Source organism: Platichthys flesus, chromosome 9 (genome assembly GCF_949316205.1).
Source record: "Platichthys flesus chromosome 9, fPlaFle2.1, whole genome shotgun sequence".
In the NCBI taxonomy this organism is placed as follows: Eukaryota; Metazoa; Chordata; class Actinopteri; order Pleuronectiformes; family Pleuronectidae; genus Platichthys; species Platichthys flesus.
Window position 1 is genome coordinate 12,790,731 of NC_084953.1, and position 25,871 is coordinate 12,816,601.

Consider the following 25,871-nt stretch of genomic DNA (forward strand, 5'->3'; position numbering starts at 1 on the left):
TGGATGTTTCAAACATCTTTTACAGAGGGGCTTCACAGTGTCCGTGGGTTTGCCATGGCTGTAGCCTTTGTTAGCAGAATAACACCATGTTTTCGCTTCTTTAGCCTGCTGACCAGCCGGCGATAGAGTGGCCAAGAGCATTTATAGTAGCACTTGCCTCGTGTACATTTCACAACACGGTAGCCTCCTGTCAATCTCCACGTATGAAGAAAGGTCTGTTAATGAATAGCATCTAATAATATCTTCATCTTTGTTGCAAGTCAGTGAAGTTATTTCATTAACAACTTTAAAAATATGCCAATGCCACAACAAGCTAATATAATTACACCTGTTATGAACAAGTGTCTTCATATGTCCTTGGTTTAATAAGCATGTGTAGTCAGCAGTGTCTTGCTCCTCAGTGTAGAGTCTTTCACCACACTTGTTTAATCGCTTCCAAGTAAAATCACATTCTGCTGCTGCTCTCAGACACTGAAAAGCTTGATCAGAGCAATTAGAGGTTTCTCGCTTTGCTCAAGGACAATTCAACAGAAGCTGCAGGGGGAGGGGTAGAGACCTCTGTTGTAACCCCAAACTTTCAAGACTGCTGCATAATTCGAACCAGCAAAATTCAGTTCACAGGACCATCTCTTGATCTGAGGCCGGCTGCTGCGACGTCCAATCAATCCTCTTTTATATGCAAGGTTAGGTTATCATCGACAGCTGCTTTAGAAATGGATACTAATCAAGTCACAGCGTGGGGTCACCGGACAAGCAGGAACCCATACACATACATGAATCCAAGCTGATAGCAAAATAAGAAAATTAAAGAGTGAATCAAGCTCAATGAGCCTGGTTTCACTCCCTGCTTTGTCTGTCTGTTCATTGATTTCGTCGTCTGTTTCTTCCTGTGTGCTGGCCAGCCTTGCTGGCCCATGTTGTTACCATGGAGATGAGTCCAGACATAGACTGTCTGCAGTAATTAGCTGCGTGCTCCCGACAGGCATTTTCTTAGATTCCCCTCTAGTCTTCATTTGTTTCTCATCTTTAAAGTATATCGTAAAGCCTCTCTCCTCTCCCCTTCTTCTCCTCTTGACCCTCTTGTCCCGCCCAGCCATGGTCTTTAGCCCCAGGTGAAAAATCAGCTCCTCCAAGAGCCACAGCCACTAGATCTCATTACAGTCAGTAAGGAGCTACAATCAATACTTCACACTGATGGCCCACCTCGCCACTCCTTATCATTTTTTCCTACACATCCACACTCAGCCATTAGGAAAGGAAACCAAACTTAAATATTTTTATGGTATCAACACATGACATTGTCATTTACGGTGGCAAATATCTTTGGCCAAAATTTCATCAGCATCTTGGAGCTAATAAGCATGATTATACCAAGATATAAAAATGCTGGGGATTGGATGTGTAATGCAACATTACATGAACAGGTCATAGAGGCATGCAGGGCTGTTACGCCCAGAGACTCTTAACCCCCTTTCCACCTTCTCTCAGAGCTACATCTTTAATTTTGTCACTGTGCCACCAGCAACAGCACTTGCTGGTGGCAGCACGTTTTCTGACATCTGGATGCAAACATTAAAATCACATATAGACACAAAACGACCACAAACACACGCTTATGCAGACGCTGCTGCAGTCAACACATTCTCATTCTTGTGTGTGTGCGTGAAAGAATGAGATTGTGTTGACTGCAGCAGCGTGTTTGTCGTTTTGTGTCTATATGTTTATTTTTATGCACACACACACAAAGCTAGGAGTGTAACAGAGTAATAGACATAATTTAGATCACCGATACTTGTACACACACACACACACACACACACACACACACACACACACACACACACACACACACACACACACACACACACACACACACACACACACACACACACACACACACACACACACACACACACACACACACACACACACACACACACACACACACACACACACACACACAGGTCCAGCAGGTTTTGCTGACTGGACAGTTTGGTGACAGTGGCAAGGTGATGGAGAGAGGCAGCGAGAGAACATCCATCTAGAGAGCGAGACACTTGCATCACCGGCCTCATGATTTTCCTTCACATCACAACCACCGAGAATCACTCATTTACAGTCACACAACACAATATAAGAGGCAGGAATCTCTTCTAAACACTTTAGCCAGTTGAAGAGACTCAGTACCATGTCTGGGCTGATATCAGGTCAGTGAATCCTAAAGAGTTTGTGTCATGCCTAAAGAGACGCATGCATCAAACAATAAAAAAAACAGTGGCAGCTGCTCCAGTGTGGTTCCATATTGACTCAGATGATTCAACGTGTTTGTGTGTGTGTGCGCCATAGAGAGCGAGAAAGGATACAGCTCTACAATGAAAAAAGATTTTACCCTTTGGAAATAGTAGAGAAAAAACACAGCATCAATATGTGGCAGGCTGCCACTAAAAGAAATCAATGTATGTGAAAGCGAAGCGAAAGACTAAAGTGAAAGAATATTTTCTGTTCATTCAGAAACTGTAGCCAGTCAGAAGGTGTCATCTGTAGGTCGTCCTTCAATCAGGCTTAGGACATATTTGTGTTTACACTGCTAAAGGATATGGCCGCCTATGAATGAGGTCTGAGTGAATGGATCACAATGCGTCTTGGGTGCGTTCACACCTGTACAGGTGCAGCTAACAACTTGTGATCAGATGGCCTGAGAGAGTTGTTTACTCCAGGTCTGAGTGGGACCTGAGTGGGGACTCAGGTCCCCCAAATGGTGTTTCTAAACCTTCCCTTTCTGCCTCAATGGCCCATTATCTCCTCATATTAGCCTCGGAAAGAGAGAGAGAGGGAGAGAAAGGCAAAGGCAAAAGAGGGGAACTCAGATTGTCCTCTGTCTCATTTTCTCTGTCAACTGAGGACACAGAGAAAATGTTTATCAAAGGGCTGATTGTCACAAATTCCACCTCGTTCCTGTCTCCTCTTTCCTTACTCCATCTTTCTCTCCACCTCCCACTACCTCTATTTCTCTCCCTCTTTCCTGCCTTTCTTGTGTTTCAGGGGCTTTGAGTTCAGCTAGCCAGAACGACTGGAAAAATAATTTGCTGGGGATGCCACGAAACAGGCGTTGTTGGATTAGCTCCGAGCAGACTAGAAAAAGGGAACCCAGGGAACAATAAGAAGTCAATTCATTATTTTTTCAAATAAACTTTAACACCTTGGTCTTGTATCCTGATGGACAAAAATTGTACCGATGTTTTGATGGGTCACCAAATGTACACAGTGCAAGAGAGACATAGAGAGACATAGAGAGAGAGAGAGAGAGAGAGAGAGAGAGAGAGAGAGAGAGAGAGAGAGAGAAAGAGAGACAGACACAATGGGGCAAAGAGTGCTGAACACAGCTCTTTAATTAGGCAATGCTGCAAAACAGAGCTTTTACATTATTATGAGAAGTTCTTTTTTCATATTATTATGTTACTGAAGCAGACAAATGAGACCATGACGTGCCAGTCTAGGTCATCGTTCCACACATCATGGAAACTTTTGGAATCCCGACTGGATCATAGATAACAGACACTATAAAAGAGACGCTAACAATACTGATGCGCTGGGACAGATAAAGACGTACAAAAAGGCATCGTTGGAAATGAAAAGCAGAAGAAATAAGGAGGAAAAAGAAAGACAGGTGAACAACTTCACCTCCTTCCTCTTCATATACACACACACTCCTGTGTTTCAACATGCTGGTCAGCTGCACTGAGTGCTACACACAGTTTGGGGGCCAGAGCAAGATGGCTGCAGTGCAGATGCTAGCTGCCCTATTTCATATTCACAGCATAGCACTGAGCTGAGCCACTGTACACATAGCCACACACAAATACACATATGTGCACACTCGAATGCATTCATGCTCACAGAGCAGAGCAGCTGATGGCAAAAGAAAGGGAAAAAAACAATGCCGCCCAATACAATGTGGTATATACATGTTTAAGTTTAAGGGTAGATGATAAAGCTCCAAGATGTTGTAATGTTATGTGGAGAAAGCAACAGTTGACACAAATTAACCGACTATTATATTATTTAATGTGAGTTTTTTTCTGGCCACATGATGGTTTTCATAAATGTGGCCAGATGTCATTTTACGCGCCCTCATTGCTCTTTGTATCAATCAAATACAAGCACTCCCATCACGCCTGTCTCCTCCAATCATTCATATCCCACAATGCTGCAGGAAGGCTATTTATTCTTGAAGGAAGGGGGGAAACTCTCCATCATTACTATAAGAAAGAGGTTTGTCACAAGGGGTCACATACACACATTCCCTCATCTTATGTCCAAAACCCACCAAAAATACAGTACACAGGTCACATGTCGCAGACACGTGAGGTTCCAGCATCGTTCTTTTGTTCTAAGACAAGCGGCCCTCCCTTCCTGCCCCTCCACCTCTGACCTCAAGACTGGAAAACAACATACAGCTGCCAGCCCTTACGACGGATGCTCTGTCACCTTTATGATTTACCTTTTCCTAACAATTGAACGGGTAGATGTGAGGTACACAATGTTCTTGGAGGAGCTGTGAGAAGACAATGATGAAAATAGTTGATTGTCCAATGTCTTGGCCTGGGTTTTCAAGGCCTCCTGGTCATGAAATGTGCTTGGGTCGTAAAAATCTATAACATAGTAATCATAACATCTTAGTCTACGAAAATTGAAGCAATGGAAGTGTGGTTATCAATTCAACATCATCACTCACAACAATCTCACTTAAAGTTGTCAAAGCCTCAGATTGACCTCAATGAGTGTCTTATTTCCATCAGCGAAGTAAGTGGCCAAGGAAAGCAGCTGAGAAGACCGGCCAGGGGTCTCTTGAGCTGGTGCAAAGGGACCGACTATGGAGAGTGTGAGTCATAAGCAAAACAGTGTGAACTCAGATTCAGGCTCAGCTGGTTTAAAGGAATTTGGGGAAAGTTGGGGGATCTTTTGCTTCTGTTTGCTCTACTTTTTGATCATCCGTCTGTGTCATCATCCGTCTGTCTGATCGCTCAAATAACAGGTTCCCTTTGTTCTAAACTGGAAATGTTCGTGGGAAAACCAAAGACTGGAACCTGCAATGAGTTCTGATGGTTGTAAGGAGAACAGATCTACAATTACATGGATACAAGAAGAACATGTAAGATGTTCCTCACTAAAGAAAAATATATATTACATACCATTACTTATATCTGATGATTTCAGATTTCTATTTCTATTCAAACTTTAATCAGCCTTGCAAATTTAATCTAGTTGAGTTTGTTTTTGAGTTTGGATTTAAGGAAAACGTTCACAGAATCTGCATCATTATCTTGCACAGGGCCGCAGGATTTGGATGAGCAGCTATTGGCTGTGTTTTGGATAGTAAAGCAGCAGACGGCTATAGATGTTTCCAAGTTCATTTTACATCGAACACTTATCCAAACCTATGATTGAATCATTTACCTAAAACCAACAGCAGCAGGTATTTCTGACAACAAAGTGTGTGCTCATGTTCTTAAAAGTCCTATAATACAGCATCAAATGTTACTTATATATCTAGACTGTGGAGACATACTAAACCTACTATTGAGTTTACATTGTCATCTCTTTGCTCTTTTTGACAAGGCAGATACATCTGAAGATGACTCCCTGAATTACTGCCGGTCCACCCCTCAAACGTGCCCCTGTTGTAATGCTAATGCAGTGCAGGCTGCTCTAAAACCTCCGCTAATTAAAATCTTAGTTCCAATAACTGCCAGACTAAAGAGATTTGGCATAAGCACACACTATTAACTCTGGAGCAGAGAATGAAGGGAGATTATGTGCGTGCATTGCAGTGTGTGCACGTGTGTGCATTCACAAGCCAAGGACAAACTGTATCTTTGAGATGCATGGATGTTTACTCAAGCAAGTCTCAGAAAACAAAAGCCTTTCAAACAGGCTAACACTAATGTAACACCCTCAATGTAAGAGAATGCTCAGTTAGGTAGACAGGCCATTAACAGTGGCCGCTGGCACTCTGGTCAGAGTGTACCATGACATGTCAGTGATGATGGGAGGGGGAGCGTAATGCCGATGCAGCATGTGAAAACACAGTGTGATAGAATGCAGTGATAGAGAAGCCCAGAAGAGGCGATTTGTTGATGGAAGCAGAGGGTACGGCAGACAGAAGGGGGGATTTTCAGCTCATGAGAAGGAAAGGACCTGAACGAGCCAAAGAAAAGAATGAGCATGTACATTAACGACGGTGAACTGTAAGGAAGCAGACACGTGGCCCTGTGAGGGAAACAATTAGCAAAATAAAACGCAGCATGGATTCAACAGTTCCAGCGTTAAGAGCTCACCGTTTCTGTCCGCATATCCCTCATACTCACTCACTCACTCACTCACACACACACACTCTGATCAGTTGCTTTGACAAATACCCCTCCCCCAGTCTTGTTTTTCTCTCCTGGTACAGGAATTCATGGGGCGTCTCCTCAAAAACAAGATTATGGTGGACACTTCATTTACCTAGGAAGGCCATTAGAGACAGTTACATTTCAGTTACAAAGAATCCACTTTATTGGCTGCTTTAAGTATAATGTGATTATTTTAATAATTGTTTCATCGAATGATTCCAATCTGCAGATCCATTGAACATCCAAACTACTTCACTCAATCCATGCTCTCTCCTGTATAATAAAAACAGAAATAATCAAGCTTTGACACAAATAAATGTTAATATGATAATGATGATTCCAGTTTTCATCGGAAGTCGCAAATCAGCATTTTGATACGCGACAACACTGCATGAATTGAAGCGATCGAGTGTAGGAATTTTAAAAGGATATGAGAGTATTTTAATGGGTTTAACTCGACATTAGTGCCAACTTCTGTTTCTCACTTCTGTCGTTCTCTGCATGTTTCTGTCTGCAAAGCTGCCAAGTATGAGACTGTGAGCAAGGAGGAGGAGCTGTTTTCACTGGAAGCCCCAAAGAAAGAAAAGGGGAAGAGAGCTTCTGCATATGTATGCCTTTTTATTTTATTTTAACATGTCATAATTAACATATGACTCAAAGCTAAACAAAACGGTCCAGGCAAGGTTGAGCACCAACATGCATCTCTTAAATGTGCCAGAAAAGAAAAGAATATACTTGCTCAGTAAGAAACATCCAGGCTGTAATATAACACAACAAATATCAGGTAATTAAAGCAACGACTCGTCTTCCGTCATTGTTCAATGGGATTAAACCCGTAACATAGTACAACAATATTTCCGAATATATTCCCAAAATATTGAAATCCTCTGCCGATCCAGTCCCTCAGTAATAACGTGTACATGCGATTTACACAGCCTCAAGACTATAGAATCTGCAGCTTTACTCACAACATGTTTTCCTCTTACAAACCAAACAACCGTGCACGTGGTGTACAAACTACTTCCAAGAATTTAGATATATCAGAAATACACACCACATAATCTCTTCTGTCGGGGCATAATAACACGCTGCAGCTTGCATTACTGAACAGTGACCTATAACAAAGAGTTGCGCTCAAGGCTTGCACTGCCTTTGGATGTTATGCAGCTATAATTGACTTGATCCTCTTTCCTGGTGGGTTCAGTCCAAATTTGATAATAACATAAAAAGCAAATAATCAAACAAAAACAAATTGCTTGAGGTTCCACCAGCCAAACAAAGGCACTACACTATGGTGCTGTTTTATTCTGAAAACATTTAAAAACTATGACGGCTGCAGGTTGCACTTAATGTGGGCATTCAAAGCAGAAAGTAGAGGAGAGCAGAGACCTTGAGCCAGCCTCAGATACATGCCAGCTTAAGGCACATGGCGTCCCTTCAGGGGCCTGACTGAAAAACAAACCCCGGCTGAGGGATTTACACAGCGGGGTGACTGCTGTAGAAGAAGGTTCCGACCACAAAGGACTACCTGTTTGTAACGTGTGGCCATATGTGTGCATGTGTGTGTATGCATGTTTGCACATACATAATACATGTAAACCTGGCTAAAGGACAAAAGAATAGGAAACATAGCACATACATGAGGAGGGGGGGAAAGGGTGTCAGGGGACTGAAGAGGCCCTGCTTATCCGTTGGGGCGCAGGTGTTTTCAGCAGAGGCCCCTCTAGTAGGCAGGCAGCTTGCGGAGTGGGTGGGTGGCACACAAAAGAGAAAAGCCTTTACCAGAGGTAAACAGGGTGAACGACAAACTAACAGACTTTACCTGTGCCTCGTGGCAGGCTTTCAATTCGCAGCTGCTAATAAAACATTGAATAAATTACAAAGCCAGTAAATTAATGTTCCTAAAATTCCCCACAAAAATTAAATATCTTGATTTTCTGTCCTTAATTAACACTGGCCACTGTGCTGATGAATGAGACTTTATCTCTAAGATAACAGCCTCTGATGGTCACCAATGCTGCATGAAAAACCGTACCAACAACACAGCACAGGAGGAACCTGTATTTACTGTTATAAAGGGGTGGATAAAGAATAATTGGCTGAGGTCCACCACAATGCTCATTACCACAGGTTTATGTAGCCCCATAGGTGCTGTCTGCTGAGCTCTGTGCTTTAGTCGACAGCGTCAACTTTTATTTTTAATCAGAAATTATTGAGATTTTATCGTGAGAGACCAAAGTAGCACAGAAGGACCCCTGTGGAAACAAACGTCAGTAGTAAGCAATGTCTGGGGTTTGCTTTGCCCTCACATAAGCGTGATTATACTCAAATGAGGACGTTTTTATGAAACTGCATAAATATCTGGGATAAGGGTGAAAGCTTGGGTCATATCTGAGATGCTGTATTGAAGCCGCTCGCAGAGGAAAATTGTTTGATAGCTATATTATTATTATTGTGGGGACTTAATTATGAGTTCCATACCCATACATATAGGAGTTTTTTTGTTTTCATTGATTAAACTAGACTGAGACCCTTGAAAAAAGATCTCAAATTAAATGTTAGGGTGGGAAGGTGGTAAGAAGACGATGTGATTAAATGAAGGTTCATGATTCTAAATCGCTGTCAATCACAGATATAACCTGGTGACGAGCCTGCAGTCTATCCCTGAACCATCACACCAATGTTTACAAGTACACAATGTACTGGATGGCCAAAATTCTTAATCTTATTAGACCCCACTTTTCTGTGTAACATCACACGCACCTTAAAGTAGTCAACCCAAGGCAGACTAACACCCAAAGCTGATTTCTACACATCCAAGCAAACAATGACAGAAAGTGCAAGAACTGTATCTGAGGATGCTGCCAAAGGACACACAATGCTCAGAAATAAAAACACGCAGCCTGCAGCTCAGTTGGCTGCTGTATGACGGTTATTCCAAGAACTGCTGCTGTTCTGTGTGTGAGGGAGGAACACAGTAACAGGTGGGTTCCGACATACTCAACCCATATATTATATAAATGATTAGAATATTGAGAAAATCGTGCGACGTGGGTTAAATCAATGTCAGGATCAATTTGCGATCCTGACATTGATTGGAATAAGGAAGCGTTCGCTAAGGGACTTGTTGACAGTTGTGTGTGCAGAGCAAATATTATCATTTACCAAGGGGGAAATCTAAAATACTGCTGTTGTTTTAATAAGGCAACTCGCATGTTAGATCAGTCCTTTTCACGTTTGGTCTTGGACGTGAAGAAGAGAGGGCATTACCATGAGCTGGAACTCCTTCAATTAATCACCCATAATGGAACTAGCCATGAAAATCTTTGGCTGTTTCATCAACTGATTGGCAGCAACGCTAATGATCAATAATCAGCATAACTCAAACAACTGAGCAAACAAATACATGGGGAATTTGTGATCTTGAGTTGCTAAATTATTTACTAAATGTATCCATTGTTAATATATTCTCCATTGATCAAACTCATAGTGATTTATCATTGTGAACTCTGGCTCTATTTCTAATTATTTATGACCCTAACCCTGCTAGAAGTGGCAAATAAATATATTCAAGACAAAGAAAATAAAGAAAATATCAAGTGAAGCAAATGCTCTAGTGTTATGGATATTATGTAATAGGGCTGTATGATTCTGAAAAAAATGCTCTCAAGGAAGATCACCATTTTTTTCCTCATATAAATGTTTAAGGCGCTCCTTTACTTAATGAGAAGCAAACACAACAAAAAAGATGGCGTCTGGTAAAGGACCAGCACATCAGATTTGGACAACAGAAGGCTCCTGTTTCTAGATTAAATACACCAGTGTCACATTTTTAATAGGAGCGCTGCTATGTTGTAAAATATCATATCACTGCTTCAAATCAACCAATCTAAGCACTAAGACCAAGCTTGCACGGGTGAAGAGTGCCATGCATTACAACAGTTATACTTCTGCAGTCCAGGGAAGTGCTTTTGGCACATTTATCTCTGTCAGTGGTACACATGAGACGATGAAACTGGAGCAGCTGTCTCAATCTAGACATGGAAGTACTGTCCACAGTATGGACATATGAAGCGCCAGACAGTCTCTCCTCCAGAAATACGTCCCCGGCAGAGAGAACAGGGGGGGGGTGTTTGTCATCCAAGCTGTTCCATACATTCGTCCCTCCATCACTGCTGTCCACTCCTCAGAGGGGGTCGCACATACCGAGCCAACCACATACTCACACACACATAAAAGCAGCGACTTTGAACATTAAGAAAACCATTAAGGACTGGCTGAATGCTTGTGATCCATTCAAACATCAGCCCACTGATTCAATAATAACATTTTATTTAGCCTCTAAAGTTACCATGGAGTTGAATCAACACTTCACTTACGGGGTGTCAATAAGAATGAAATATAATCTTCATAATGGAGTTGTCTTAGACGCATAATGAACAAGACTTGAGACCAACAATGAATATCAGCAGCTACATTCCTGTGGTCCTATTTCTGCCACTGCTTCCACATCCTTTTGGTAAGGCTGACCTCTCTCTGCGAGTGTTAACCCCTCCAGCAACAGAATTGCACTTCCAGTAATAGGAGCCACGCCCAGTTCCTCCCTTGGTGTTGCCATTCCTTCTCTGGGAGGAACTGAGGGATAAACATACAACACACTAAACAGGACCCAACTCCTTAGGACGGCCTCCAAGTGCACATGTCTGCACATGCATGGTTGCACAGAGACATTCACCTCTGCCCCCAGTCTCCCCTCTACCCACAAGCCCTTGCAACCAATTAGTTTCCTGGAATTGGCCAGAGGGGTGCCCATCTCTTTCCTTACTCCGCTGGGATTGGTTGAGCCGGGCGGCAAGAAGAGAGATGGTGGGCGATAAGGGGGAGACAAACGCTAGCATTGCTCCCGGGGGCTTACATTTTATGTGGATGACAAGCAAAGCCATTTGTAATCAGCCGTGTAAGAAACTTAACCGTTTCCTAAGATTCCCATTCAGCTCTCCAACACAGTCCTCAGAAAAAAAAGAAAAAGTAAACCTTGTGACAAGAGGACAGATTCACTTGGAAGTGGGTTTTGTTCCCCTTGGCGCCTTATTTCAGAGGCAGTCATGCTAAGTGAAAATGGCAGTTCCACAACGGTGGTCTGATCACTGGGTCAGTTGGCTGGAGGTTGGCAGATGCACTGGTGTTGTTGTTGTGCATTTGCTAAAGTTCAGTGGGCCTCTCTTGTGGTTGATATAAATTACACTGTCACATGCTTGCGGTTGACACACCAGAAATACTGTGGTCCGGGTTAATCTCATTTACCTAGATTCTGAGTCGTTCAGATCGTTGATACAGAACACACAGGCAAAATAAAAAAAGGAAAGAAAACCAACGGCACATGACAACAAAATTCCTCATGAGAGAAAATAAAACTAGTTCCACTCCATCTCTGTCAAGATATGAATCGCGGGGGGGCCGTCAGATGAGATATGGGTATATGCAGCGCACGCACAGAAACACAGGTGCAGCATGATTCATCCAAACTACCAGCAAAACATAGTTGGGAGCGTTACGTGTGTCATGTGTGTGCGGAGCAGACGGTGGAGTGCAGTATGTCTGGCTGACAGGCTGCGAGCAGAGCACAAGAGCAGAACCTTTTTTAGTTGCAACAATGCCATCACAAGGCCCCGAGCAGCAGACACTGGAGAGGAGGCAACAGCCAAAGCATTCTAAGTATTAGCTGGGATGGACGTCACTCTGCCTGGTGATACACACACAAACACATGAGTCGTAAGAGTCTCTCTCACTAGCTCATGGTCTATATTAAGAACAACCCAATGGTCCTAGTCAGTGTCATCTTCAGTATATATTAGGAGACGGAAATAATATGTGTGGGGGGGGGGGGACATTTTGATTTCATTGCCGCTTCCTCAAATTGGAAAGGTCTGCAGAGATCCCTGTGGCATGTCCAAAATATTCATATGTTTATTCATATGTATTTCCTTACATACAAACTGGTTTAATAAACTTTTTCAATCATCTGTATAGTGAGGCATTAACTTAAAGGCTTTCTTTAGACAGAATAGTTAAGTGCATGTTTGCATTTTACTCAATGTGAGTGAGTCCCTATATGATCATTAAAATCATTAAACACACATTTTTACTGAGACTAGTTCTTATAGTTCTTGATCCAGTCCATTGTATTTAAACATAAAAATTTTACTTAGCTCAAGCTTTAAGTAAGAATTGATAATTTTAGAAAATGTAATATCATTGGGTCAAAACAAGATCATTTTACTATTCTGACATTTAACACCAAATGATCAATACATGAATCACGAAAGCAATTGGCAGATAAACTAATATTGAAAATACTTGACAGCTGCAGCCCATTTTCAAGCAGCTGTCTTCTTCTTGTGCTGTAATGTTTTCCTCCTTTACACTTTCCCTAAATAGGGTGGAGAGTTGCTCTGAGCCACACACCCCTCATTCAAGAAGACAACTACGCCGCACACACCAACACGCAAACGTCTCCGAAGCCACACACATAACTGTGCAGGATAGCAATAAGAAGAGTTATAGTCACTAAGCAGTCACATATTACAGATGGAAAGTAATTCCTTACACAAACTGAAAAAAATACAATTCACATTTTTGCCAACAACATGAGCTGTGGACAACATGTTATGACCAATCACATGGTGAGTAACTCAGACATGCACCAATCACAGGCCCACACACTGCCAAGGCAGCCATCTTTAGTAACTGGAGCCAGGGCTGACAAGTTTGGTCTATCATTTTGAGGCCCAGAAATTCCTGCATGTCTGCATACCACAGCATGGAAGGGGAAGGAAGAGGGGGAGAGAGAGCACACAAAGCAAGGGAGCACAGGGACAGAGAGAGAAAAAAAAAGGGGAATGGGAGGGATTGCGGAGGGAGGATCTTTCACACGAGGAGGAGCAACAGAAGCTGGGAACAGAAATGGACGGAGAAAAAGAACGAAACAGGAGAGATCTGATTTCTTCTCTTTTCATCAAACTGTTTGAGCAGCGCCTGATGCTTTTTCTAGACTTTCCCACACATGGCTAGATGACTAGACTATCCCATCCATGTTTGTAAATGTATTAACTATATTCATTCCTCATGAGGGCAGCGGTGCCATCACAAGTGTTGAAGTGCATGGAATACATACTAGGAGCATGACTGCACTCGGGTCCTGTGCTACAGTTTGCCACTTCTGTTCAATACAGTCACCGTACTGCAGGAGAGACAAGAGAGGACTGTGGAACAGCAGCAGCCAGTTTTACTGCAGTCGTCTAACTCTGTCACCACTCTGGTATCATCAGGGGATGCATTAATGCAAAAACAGAAGGATTATTGTGGCTATTTTATATCTGTCTTGCAAACGTATATTAACACTCAAGCTATCAGGAAGACAGCTGAGACGGCATGAGCAGCCAAGGGAGTTTATAGACCTGATATATTTACAGCATCCCTTTTATACTACAGGATACTTATGGCATGATGAAGACAGACCAGAGGAGTGGGCGGTGGTGAAGCCAGATGCTCAGCTAAAGAAACTGTAAATGAAAATTCAGTTAAAGTAGAAGCCTTTTGTTTAAAGATGATCAAACATGAACTATAGATGCTGTAAACACATCATTTTATAAAAGCAAGAGGTGAGATGAAGTTTGACGGCACGTTCGCACATACATAAATGTAGCAGGGGTGGAGTTTTGCCTCCTGTTCACTTTCATTCTGTCCTAGCAAGCGAATAAAATATTTGTTTTTTGTGGCGAGGCAAATCCTCAGCGTGGGTTTGCATGGAGTGTAACTGCAGTGAACTTTGACCCGCCACGTCACAGCCTCAACCAATACCGATGACGTGTGTGTGTTTGACCCCACTTGGCTGTAGTTTTCATTGTGAGCCAAAATGGAATAGTATTTTTATATCAGGATCTGAACCTGCCCAATTTAAGTTTCTGTCACCATTGGTACAACAATTGAGATAACATTTAGTAGAAATGGCTTTTTAAAGATTAAGACTTAATGTTTTATGATTCAGTTAACAATTGGTATAAGGTTAGGGTATGAGTAACGGACCAGGGAATGCTTTTTGTCAATGAGTGTTCCCACAGGAATAGATGGACATGTCTGTGGCTGAGTTCAAGTGCTACCCTGTAGTTATGGCCGGCAAACGGCCCGTTGGTTTCTGACCCCTCCTCTACTTGCTCACCCCTGACCAGGGTGGGTCAACCAAGGGTCACATTCTCCCAATAACGTGTGCATGCATCTGTCCACCCCATCCTCCCTCACCTCAAAGCCCAGTGTCACAAGGATCGCCTTAAATAGACAAAGGTTCCCAGGACCACACCACTCCAGGTTGCACTGGGGGGGGGGGGGGGGGGGGGGGGGGGGGGGCGTCATCAAAGCTACATTTACGGAGAAATTATGCCTTTTTCCCAGACACTTAGCACATTCTGTGTAGGGCTGCACTCCCTGAAGGAGTGTTGTTGTTTTGCACTGATAGAAACCTGCTAAATGGCTCAAGGAAAAGAGCCAATTCTTGAAAGCCAAGGACATGACATTCAGCGAAGTGAGTGAGTGGGTCTGGACAGAAATACATGGAAAGAGTTGGGTTTGGACGCAACTTCAAGGATGGGGAGGTCAAATGAGGATGAACAAGTTCAGTTCAGGAAAAGCTTTAGAAACACAAAGCTGATTTCCAGCTTAGGATTTTATGGACTTTTTCCTGTGTGCTTTAAGTATTAAGTATTTTCTAGCGTTTTGACTCAACCGGAGCAGTGTGTAAAACTTCAAAACAAGTGGACAAGCAATGATGAAAGGATGCATAATATTCATTTAGTAAGTCTGAGTTGTCAGATTAGCAAGAACTCAACCCAAAAAATACCTGTGGGAAATGATGTGTTCCCAAGAACGGGATGTAACAACAAAGTTCTTGAGAATTTTAAATCTCCAAATATCCCTCCCAGCCGAGCCGTGGCAACACCTCAAAGTCACCCAGGAAATTCCAAGTATTTGATGGAGCATAAGCGTCACATATTCCAAATACAGTACATACTAGCAGCTGTAGTTACAGACTATGTTAAGCCTCGACCACACGGTTCTGAGTTAATGTAGGCTTGAACTGAAGTTGAAGTGGCGTTGCCTGTACATTGAGTTAATGACGTAGAGGTTAAGACTGCATACATCAGTGTTGCAATATTGACATTATCATTATGAGATCTTGTTGCAGGTATGGGGAGGCTTTGGTGGAATGCTTTGATATCTAGTTTACTAAAACAGTACTAAATTTGAAGACTCAAAGGTTCAGTTACTCCGCTACGTTGCTGATCATCCACATATTGAAATAAAGAAAATTTCTCACTTCAGTAGTGCAGATCATAAATACATTGACACTTGTTTTCTATGAACCAATGATCAGATGGAGGAACTACAAGCAGAGCTCAGGAAGTCTACTACTCTACTTAACCCCCAACTTTCAAATGTTGTCATTTCATCCCTTCCAAGGGGATCTAACAACCATTCACACTTGGTCTCATGTGACTACAGCGACTTGTTCCAACAGCCAGAAGCGCTAATGAACTAAGAGACATAAATGGACTTGATTACGGCCTCACAGAGGTCAAGTGCCTGGGTCTCCAGTCGGTGATAACTAAAGACGGATGAGAGTGGAAACGTCTTCAAGTAACTACAGCCAAGTCCAGTTGGTCTCATCTACTTTGATGACTGTTCGTTGGTATTCAGACAGCTGGAGGCCAAATAAGGTCATTCTCAACTGTTGAGGAAACTCATTCAATACCGAAATATGCAGATGAAATAAGGTTGCACCACTAATGATGATCTTAGCGACCATTGCTTTTGCGTGGCATTTTTTTTGTCTTTTTTACTGCTGCCATTTTTTTTAATATTCACTCAGGTTTCCTTACATGCAAATCAAAAATGTGTATAAAGACAAGGCACTGTATTTTTCGTATATAATCTCAGATTTTATGTTTTGACACCAGAAAAAAGATCTTTTGAATATACACACTTTGTTTACTTACTTTAACACGGTTTGTGGAAGTAGTTTTTACCTAGAGGTAACATTTGGGTACAATTTATAATACCTGCAATGTTCCAAGTTACCATGTTTGAATCCATCAAATGACAACACAAACCATGTTGGCACAATACCATGAGATGGTGCAGCTGAGGATCAGACTGTGTCTCGACTGTGTGTCGTTGTAGGCTTGATGTCAGAACTGGTAGCAGTGTCGAGGGAATTTCACCCAGACACGTAACAATGCTGTAAGAACTGAATCAGAATCAAACATACACGAGTACTCAGTTTTTAGTTGCAAGTGAAGTCCGCACCTCTGAGTAGGTCGCAGCCAACTTCAACGGAGCCTCCCAAGCACAGTGTTTTTATTTGCACAGCTCAAAATTACAACACATCATTTGGGTGGGTTTTTAATTTCTTGATAACTTTATCTGGAAATACCCAATTCTACACTTAATGGAAAAATAACCTTAATGGTTTCATAACCATAACAGACAGTTCCTTAAAAATCAACTTTAGGCAAGGCACAGCAGTGGTTAGTCAGGCTAACTCTTGTGTAAGAAGGTCGCCTACAGCTTAGAAGCCTACTTCAGCATTTTCCAGACAGCACTGAATAACAACTCCTACACCAGGTCATATTCGGTTCATGCAGGTCATATTCAGTTCATGATAACTTATATACAATTATTCCAACAAGCAGGTAGTCATGTGATCTCGCCAAACACCTGAAAACAATCCCTCTCCTCGAACGGAGGGAGGGTCATGTTAATTTCCTCCATCTCACACAAACCCTTTAATGCAATCCTGAAATAGCGCTACATGACCCGGGGGATTGCATTTGCGGGAGGCTTGCAAAACAATGTATGGCATAAGCCTTTGCCGGACTGTCAGTGCTTTGTTTCTATTAAAGGGTTACGGACCAGTAGAGCTGTCAACTATTCATTTTACTTTCCTTTACTTTCATTTGCTCTCACGTGTAAATAATATTGGCACGTCCCACTCTCTCCCACCCCCCAGCCTTCCCCCAGGGATCGGTTATACAGCTGGGCAGTAGGAAGTGCCTTGTACAAAGGCAGGAAGTAATGAGGAAGTCCTTTCACACTGCTCATGCTGTAACAAGCACTCGCCTGCCAACACAAATTCTCACATCAAACCACACACACACACATGCAGAGGGAATCAAACTATTACGCTCATTAGGAAGTCTCCCTCTCGATATATACCTGTCCTACGTGTAAAGTGTATATTAAAATGAAAAAAAGAAAGAAAGAAAGAAAAGTAAGTTTATATTTGCAGATAATTGCCTCTCTCTTTTGACACTAACAAAAAACACAGTGCAGCACTAGTAGCCATACATCTAGATACAGCATGTTGGTATCATCAAATGCTCCCTCCTCTCAGCACTATCGGCTACGTACATGTCTACTGACAGTTAGGATAGAGGGCAGTAGTGTCAGCGTGCTCCGCTTAGCCTGTGTGTACGTTTGTGCTCCATTTGGCCCTGTGTGCAAGTGTGTATTTGTTTTGCATGTGTCACACTGACATATAAGGATGAGCACTGTGCGTGTGGAGAGAAGGATGTGGGAGTGTCAGTCCATTGATGAGCTGGAGGAGAGAGACTTTTTCAGATCCCCTGGGGCGCAGGGCTAGCACCGCCTGCCTGCTATTGGACTCACTGTACGGGAAGGGGAGGGAAGCGAGCATACACACACCCACACGTACCTAACTGATGCCAGCTTATCAAAGTTCATTTGGCTACCAGGGAAGAAAACACATGAGCATAATAACAACCTCTTCCTCTCCCGTTGTCTGTCACTATCCTTCCTTTCATTCTTCTCTTTCCCTCTCTTTTAGTTTTTGTCTCTTCCCCTCACTCAATGTCCCTTATAAGATATTCATGGTAATTTAAACACCGGCAAGTGTGTGTGTGTGTGTGTGTGCATGTCTGTGTGTGTGTGTGTGTGTGTGTCTGTAAGGCAAGCTAGGAGAGAAAAGCTTTAACTATCACAAACGGACAGCACCAAATGTGGGCTTACTTCTGTCTTTAGCAATAAGTGTGTCACTTAACTCAGCACTAGAGGTAAATTTGAAACAATTTAAATACAATAATTAAAGTGTTTGCTCTGTAATTGTTCTTGTTAGAATGCAGCATGAAGAGTAGACATTCGTTTGTTGGAGAAATAATCAATTCCCTGAAATGATGTTTGCATTCACGAATCTACGTATTTTAGCAACATTAGTTGTAGTTATGATTGTAAAATATATACTGACAGTTGGACATATGTCTTAGTTGTTGTCTTACAGCTCTAAAACTTGTTGAGGTGACCTCAATTCAACTTGAATGCATACAGTCACAAACCAGCTTCCTGAGGTTTCTAGTACAATATGTTCCAGAAACACATGCTTCATATGTAGCACATGTTCAAGTCTTTTTTTTTTCCTCTCACTGTCTACAAGATGTTTAGGTAACTGTAAAACAAGCTTCCATTTCCAGGCAGCCAGGTTAATTCCAGAACGGGGGAAGACTGCAGAGGATAGCATTTCTAGCTCAAATCCCTTCTTACTGGAAAAGCATCTAGTTCAAAGTTCAAGTGGCCCCAGGCCTCCAGATTGTTATTTTGTGGCTGCATTTTGTGACCATTTATAGACACAGTGAGATAAATGTGCAGCTATGTCCTTTAGGCATTTACTGCACCCCTCACAATTGTTGATTCCCAGCAGGGAAAGAGAATCACTGAGAGTGTGTTAGTGTTATTTACACAGGTGATTGGCAGTGGCCCAAAGTGTCCAGAGGTTTTTGCTTCACAGATCGGTAAAACATCAAATTTAATGAAGCATTTGAATATGCACAATACCGAACTCTGCGAGCTCTCACTGATTGCCCATATAGACTTCGACAGTTTCGAGTATATAAACTACAATGATAATCCCTGGCAACTCTAACAGACCGGCATTTCAGCTCCTCTAGGAATAAAATGATAGATGTTAGTTAGAATTTTTTTTTATCATGGAAGTCATTTAAAACTAAGTAAAAGTAGGGAAACTTAATACTTTTTTGTTATAACTGAAATATCAGTATTAATAACAAATACATTTTGTGTCATGTTCTTTACTTCTCACTTGATAATAACAAAGAGGTAAAACGTCTCAAATTCGTACCATTAAACAGTAAAATTCTGTTGCCTGATATAAAATATAACAGGGGGGAGTTGAACACCATTTATAGAAGCAAATGCAGAAACTGAAGCAAATGCAGAAACTGAAGCAAATGCAGAAACTGAAGCAAAGAGAAGAAGAGAAAGACGTGTGTGGAAGCAGCCGGAGTGGAGACACTTTTACACCACAATTAAGAGGCTGGGCCAGTGAAGTGTTTTTGTTTGGTTGTGGGTGCAGGCCAACAGCACGCTCCATTGAGCGCCTCCATCCTTAATACTGTCATTTTCTTCCTCTCTTTGGCCTCCTCTAGCTTGGCCGCTCGCCACTCTGGCAAAAGGGTGCGGGTCTGTGTGTCAGCGTGGTTTTGGATTGTGTGTGTGTACCTGGGAGCCACACTTGAAAACACCGCGCCATGTTTGTTTTTGCTCTGTTTATTTTGCTTTGCCCAAGCCCTTCTCTTCCCCTCCTGGCCTCCTCATCTGGCCCTCATCTTATCCGCACTGACTGTCCACGTTCATCTGATAGCATGAGAAATAAAGCACTAATGGAAACGACAGCGAACATAACATCGATTTCTCAAGGCGACCATGAACAGTGGCTGAAGAGCAGCTTAAGTTTACAGTTTGATATGGTAAATATTTATCCAGTATACAAGATATTTCATAACCACTTGAGAAAAACAACATAATGACAATTAGATTTTAACATACACAGGTGTTATGGGGTTCAACACTTTGGAAAATAGACCGTTTGGCTTTGTTAACAAGCTAGACGAGAAGATATATACTGCTGTCTCACGTTAGTCAGGTAAATACAAACGTAATACTTAGCATATAAACTGAAAGAGGAAAAATTGAGAGCTGGAGGGTCACAAAGTCAAACTGGATGACGCACGTTGACCCGTTCATATCGACCAACATCAGAGGTTAAACGTGTGTGACTACGTCGGCCTGATTGAGGTTCCTGCAAAGGAGAGAGAGCATTTTTGCTCTTTTCGCGTGTGCATGTGCGTGTGCTCTTGAAAACAATTGAACAAACAACAAAGCACAAAGTCGCATGCGGAGTGATCTTTGACCTGAAAAGCCTTTTCTCCTCCTGTTTGTGTGTATGCGAGTTGTGCAAGCGTGGTGGAGGCTGGTGTCTATAATACCAGATAAAAAAAAAATCAACAGCTTGTTCCCATTCTTTCATATGTGAATATTACACTTATTTTCTTTGTACCTGCACTTTTCTCTCCTGTTACTTCGAATACGAAAAATCTGTTTCCCAGCCTTGTGTGTGTTTATGATTTGTATTTAACCATCACAAGTATAAGGGTCTAATATCCATCTGTATCACATTTGTAGATACAGCATTGTATCATCCAGTGTTTTTATTTTCACTGCCATTAGGGGGGGACCCAAACCCCCAGGAAGCTATTTAAAAAAAATGGGAAAATGTAATATTTTATTGATTTTATTTACCCGACTTATGTTCACTCCTTTCATTTTAGCTCAGTGGGACATTTGTACCTTGTTGGCTCTTGGGATTGACAACAAGTGACTTAAGGACCCTGCACATTTAAACGTTTACGCACACATACATGTACACCCACACACATGGACACAGTGGTTTTCCTGCTTGTAAGTAAGGGATGTGTGTGAGATCAGAGGAATGCAGGTTCTCCCCTGGCTCTTACTTAAGGCAACTGGAACCCTGTAAAAAAAAACACAACAAAAACAACCCAGCAGTTTCCACTCACACATAAACTTTAATGCTCCGTCTAATGTTCCTTTGCTCTGCCCCCCGTCTGTAAGCAAACACATGTGTGTATGTGTGCACGTCTAAGTTTGTAAACTGTGACTTTTTATTCACAGAAACTCTAATTAAAGATTTCCTATAGTTTTCCAAACACAACCACCCAGCACGTGTTTCAATGGGTAGCGCTACACACGCACCCAAGGGATACAACGTTTTTCTCTCTGTGGATGTTTTTATCTTTCAAACTTTTATTTCCTCTAGGTTGACCTGTGAGGCCATAACAGGCTGAGGATACACTACTATGGAGCACCAGTAGAGTAGTATTAACCGACTAAAAACGTATGGAAAGTATGACATTACTGCCATTATCTTTATAAATACTGTGATGGTCTTTATTTTATATACAAATTATATTATCTTAGAAAGTAATGATTTGAAAAAAAAAAACATGCTTAAAGTATGAGAGTTAAGTTACTGTGGGCTTAAAGCAACGTTGCGTAACTATGGCTTTTACCTTTACTAGGGACAAGTACCTAAGTACACACATCACACTCGCAAACACATCAAACACACAGCATTTACAATCAGTGTGCACATATCATTCCTATGTGCAGCCCACACACACGCACTCTTCCCCCCACCACAGGGGCAGACAACCATTGCCTCATGTTCTAGAAATGGCTCCTGCTTTGACACACAGCTCGACTAAACTGGTGCCGGTAACATGACGCAGAGCACAGCGTCATACCTGCTGCTCTGGCCTATCGGAGGCTAAGGAGACTTGAACGCAAATGTAAACGTGGTGTGTGACGTACTGTACACACTCATCTTTATCAGTCCACATACTTTTTCCTAATGGTCAGGGCTGTTCTTCTCTGAGACAAAGTACAGAGTCTGTATCTATTGAACTTCAAAAGAAGTATAGGTACAGTAAGAGGAGTGAAAAGATTCTTACTACATCAACAAGTGCAGACGGTGAGAGTGCATAGAAAGTCAGGGAACCAGAGTTGTCTCATATGCTTTATGATGAATTATACATATAACTTCAGTTAACATATAATTCATCAAGACAAATAATATTTTGTGCTGTCACTGGTTCAAGGCGGCGGGTGCTAGAATCTGTCTCTATACTAGGGATGGGCGTTCAATTAAATAGTCTTCATCGATCGTCGGGAGAATTAATGACAAATTTTCGATTAATCATTCATATTTTCAAGTTCAAAAGTTCACTATTTATAGGCTATTTATAGGCTAAGATTGAGATCTTTATTACAAGATGAACAAAATATGCGCTGCCGTAATCTTAAGCAGCGAAGCCGACAGCTAGAAGCCGGAGCTACTAAACACAACTGACCCTCGTTTTTTTTCTCCAAAATAATATAATAATAATAATAATAATATAAAAAACATCATGTTAAACAACAACTTAACAACATCTATATAATACTTAGGTCTGACAGGTTTTGCCAGATGTAACTTAAAACTATCAAACAAGGCACCGAGTCGAGAAAGCTTCATAAAAATAACCAATAACTCTCATACAACCTCAGCACCAGCCTACGGGTTTGTGTTGAGAAAGATGAACATGTTAACAATCCCCGAGGTAAGAAGCGAACGCAGCCTGGTGACCGTCAGTCCAGCCGCCGAAAAAACTCGCTCTGAGGGGACTGACGTCCACGTGATACACAGGTAGATCCGTGCTAACTTGGCTATCCTGGCCGCGGCTCCGGTGTTTTTGCTCCCCTCGTCCGTGTCAGAGAACCCAAGCTCCTCGTCTTCTCCAGTTTCGCTTTTAACTCAAAATGGTCCCACACTAGACTTCGCCATGACCTCTTCATGCTTACTTTGGAAATGGAAATACACAGTAACTCGCAGCCAGTCGCAGGTAACTGAGTAGGCCAGTGGCGTTTTTTTCAAACACTGCCCCCCAGTGGTAAAATGTGTAATTAGTGAATTTCTCGATGAAAAAATAATTTCCTCTACGGAATTCTTAATGATCAATTAATCGATCGTCGATTACTTATGCCCATCCCTACTCTATACTGCAGCTATCTGAGAGCTCCCTCAAACATTTGGAGTTCTTATTAATTTACACCTAAGTCTTAGGTATTTTGATAGGTGGCTTTTTAAGGCCTTTGCCTTATAAGGCTAGTTCAATTCAATTGATTTGCTTGTTATACTTTTCAATCAAGTATCTAGTCAATGCAAGTGTTTTATAACAATACATCTTCATGTTTACACAAATAACAGCAGCTTTTCGTTTTAGATTTCCAAGTTTTCCAACAGCAACAGTCACCGGGACAACACAACAAATCGTTCTTCCTGAGTTATGCTTGAAATAATTGATTAACACTAACAATTACAACAAAGTGAGTACTTTACACATTCTTCAAGTCAAAACTCTGAGGCAAAGTGTGCAAAGAGGAGGACACTGAGACACAAAGTGAACCATTTCCTGTATTACTTTCCCAAAAGTCGGACCTGGCAGAAAATTGAGGAGCCAACATTACAAAGGCGGCCTGCAATAGTCAATGTTCGAGCCTAAACATGGCCACGGCCGTCAAGCTTTGAGCGCTAGCCTTTCTGTCAGACACAGACACAAGAGAGGAAAAACAACACAAGCTATAATCGCCCTCAAAAAATAATAAGCATTCTCTGTGAGTCTTACAATAGAAGCCATTCTCTGCTTTTATGGTAGGAGAGAAAAAGACTGACTGACTGGCCAACGCACTGGCAGCTGCACCGAGCAAACCCACAGCTCTTCTACTTTACGGAGAGGAAATCTGCACAATTTCTAACAAGCATATTTACTGTACTGTTTTATGCCTGTCTGACAACTCTCACTCCAACCTCCTCCTCTCAGGGCATTTCTTTCCCATAATTCCCTTCTTCTCAATGTGCATTTCCCTGACTCGACAATGCAGTTGAGTCATTTCACACATCAAGCAGACCCTGAGCCTGTAATTACAGATCACTTGCCCACAATGATCCAGTCAATGAATGTTAAACAGAGGGCGTGGCGTGTCCACCACCCCTTGCTGCTGATATTAGGACATGCCCTCTGCATCACAGAAATCATTACATAAACCATTCGGAATGAAAACATCAGTTGCCTCAATTGATGTCTTTGGGAGGAAGAAATCTCCAGTGCATATTCTCATTGTGTGTTCCAATGGAGCACGTTACAATCCATTACAGTTGTGTGATGGATTCTGGAAAGGTGCTTAACTATCATGTCTACACACATCAGCCAGTCAATATGAAGACTTCTCCACTGCCCCATGCATAAAGATCATTTTTTTATTTAGTGAGTATGAGGCTCATTTAAAGACCTGATAATGATCAATAGTGTCGAAAAATAATTGTGTAACAAGAAAAGACAGAATACGCTCAGCTGTTGGAGACAAGTTAACACACTTACTTGTCTGACAGTGGTTCTGCGACCAGCATCGTGACCTGAAGTGTCCGTTGATGGTGTTCTGCGGGCAGATGGTCTGACCTTGGGCCGTGCCAGGACACACGTCTCCACACTCCCTCTCGTTCTTATTGGCCACGATGAAGTTGTCCTCAACCGAGTCTAGGATCTTTGACCAGTCCAAGGTGGACAGGTAGCACAGGTCTGGGTTCTTCTCAATCCTCACGGCGCCCCGGGTGATATTCATGAGACTGTAAAAGCCCACCTCTTTCAGCTGCAGCATCTCATAAATCACAAGAGCGTAGTTGAAGAAGAGGTTGTTGCCACGGATCACTGTCAGGTTGGGGAAGAGCTCGCTGAGCTTCTCAAGGCCGTAGACCCTAAAGAGAAGCACGTAGTCGGTCACTACTCGTAGCTTTGGGTAGCTGAGGCCACGAAAGTCCTCGGCCTTGGTCTTAAACATGAGCAGAATTTTCAGGTGTCCCTCGATGATGGTGCAGTTCTCCAACGACTGGAGGGTGGTCACATTGTTCCGGATGTCCTTGCTCGGGCATACTGGAGGAACAGAGAGAAGATGATATTAGAGAATATTAAAGTCATAAGGTACAAGTAGTTGAAAATATATTACACTAGTTTTTATATAATCAATAGATAAATTGTGTTTACTTAATGTTTACTTTAGCTTTATTGAGACACCTTTCTACAACTTCACATTCCTTTTAGCCATGGTTCATTTTGATCCATAAATACAAACTAGGCACATCAGTGTGTACTTCAAGTATACACTCACACAGCTCCCAGTTTATTTCAACCAGCTAAAAATAATGCAGCCTAAAACAGTCCAGCAATGAAACTTGCATTCACAAGTAAGTTTTTATTTAAGGTGCTTTAGATTAGTCTTGCTCAACTTGAGAGACAAGTCTGAGGTACGAGATGTGTATTGAGTTACACTGACACATTTCCAACACAGATGAATATTTATAATTTTGATTGCAGTATTTCTCCATTAGAAATGCTTATAGTTCCTAATACTACAGGAAATAGTGAAAATATTTAACTTTCCTATTCCTCAAGACGACAGACCTCTTTAACATACGACCCTATAATTGATATATCAACT

The 25,871-nt window shown here is 42.0% G+C and overlaps 1 protein-coding gene across 1 annotated transcript in view; it reads right to left on the minus strand.

The window, feature by feature from the left end:
* insrb (insulin receptor b) overlaps positions 1 to 25,871 on the minus strand; it is a 77,352-nt gene that overhangs the window by 31,138 nt on the left and 20,343 nt on the right. Inside the window, exon 2 of the mRNA XM_062395604.1 lies at positions 24,758 to 25,306. Within this exon, the coding sequence (XP_062251588.1) occupies positions 24,758 to 25,306 (549 nt within the window). The remainder of the gene's footprint in view (positions 1 to 24,757; positions 25,307 to 25,871) is intronic.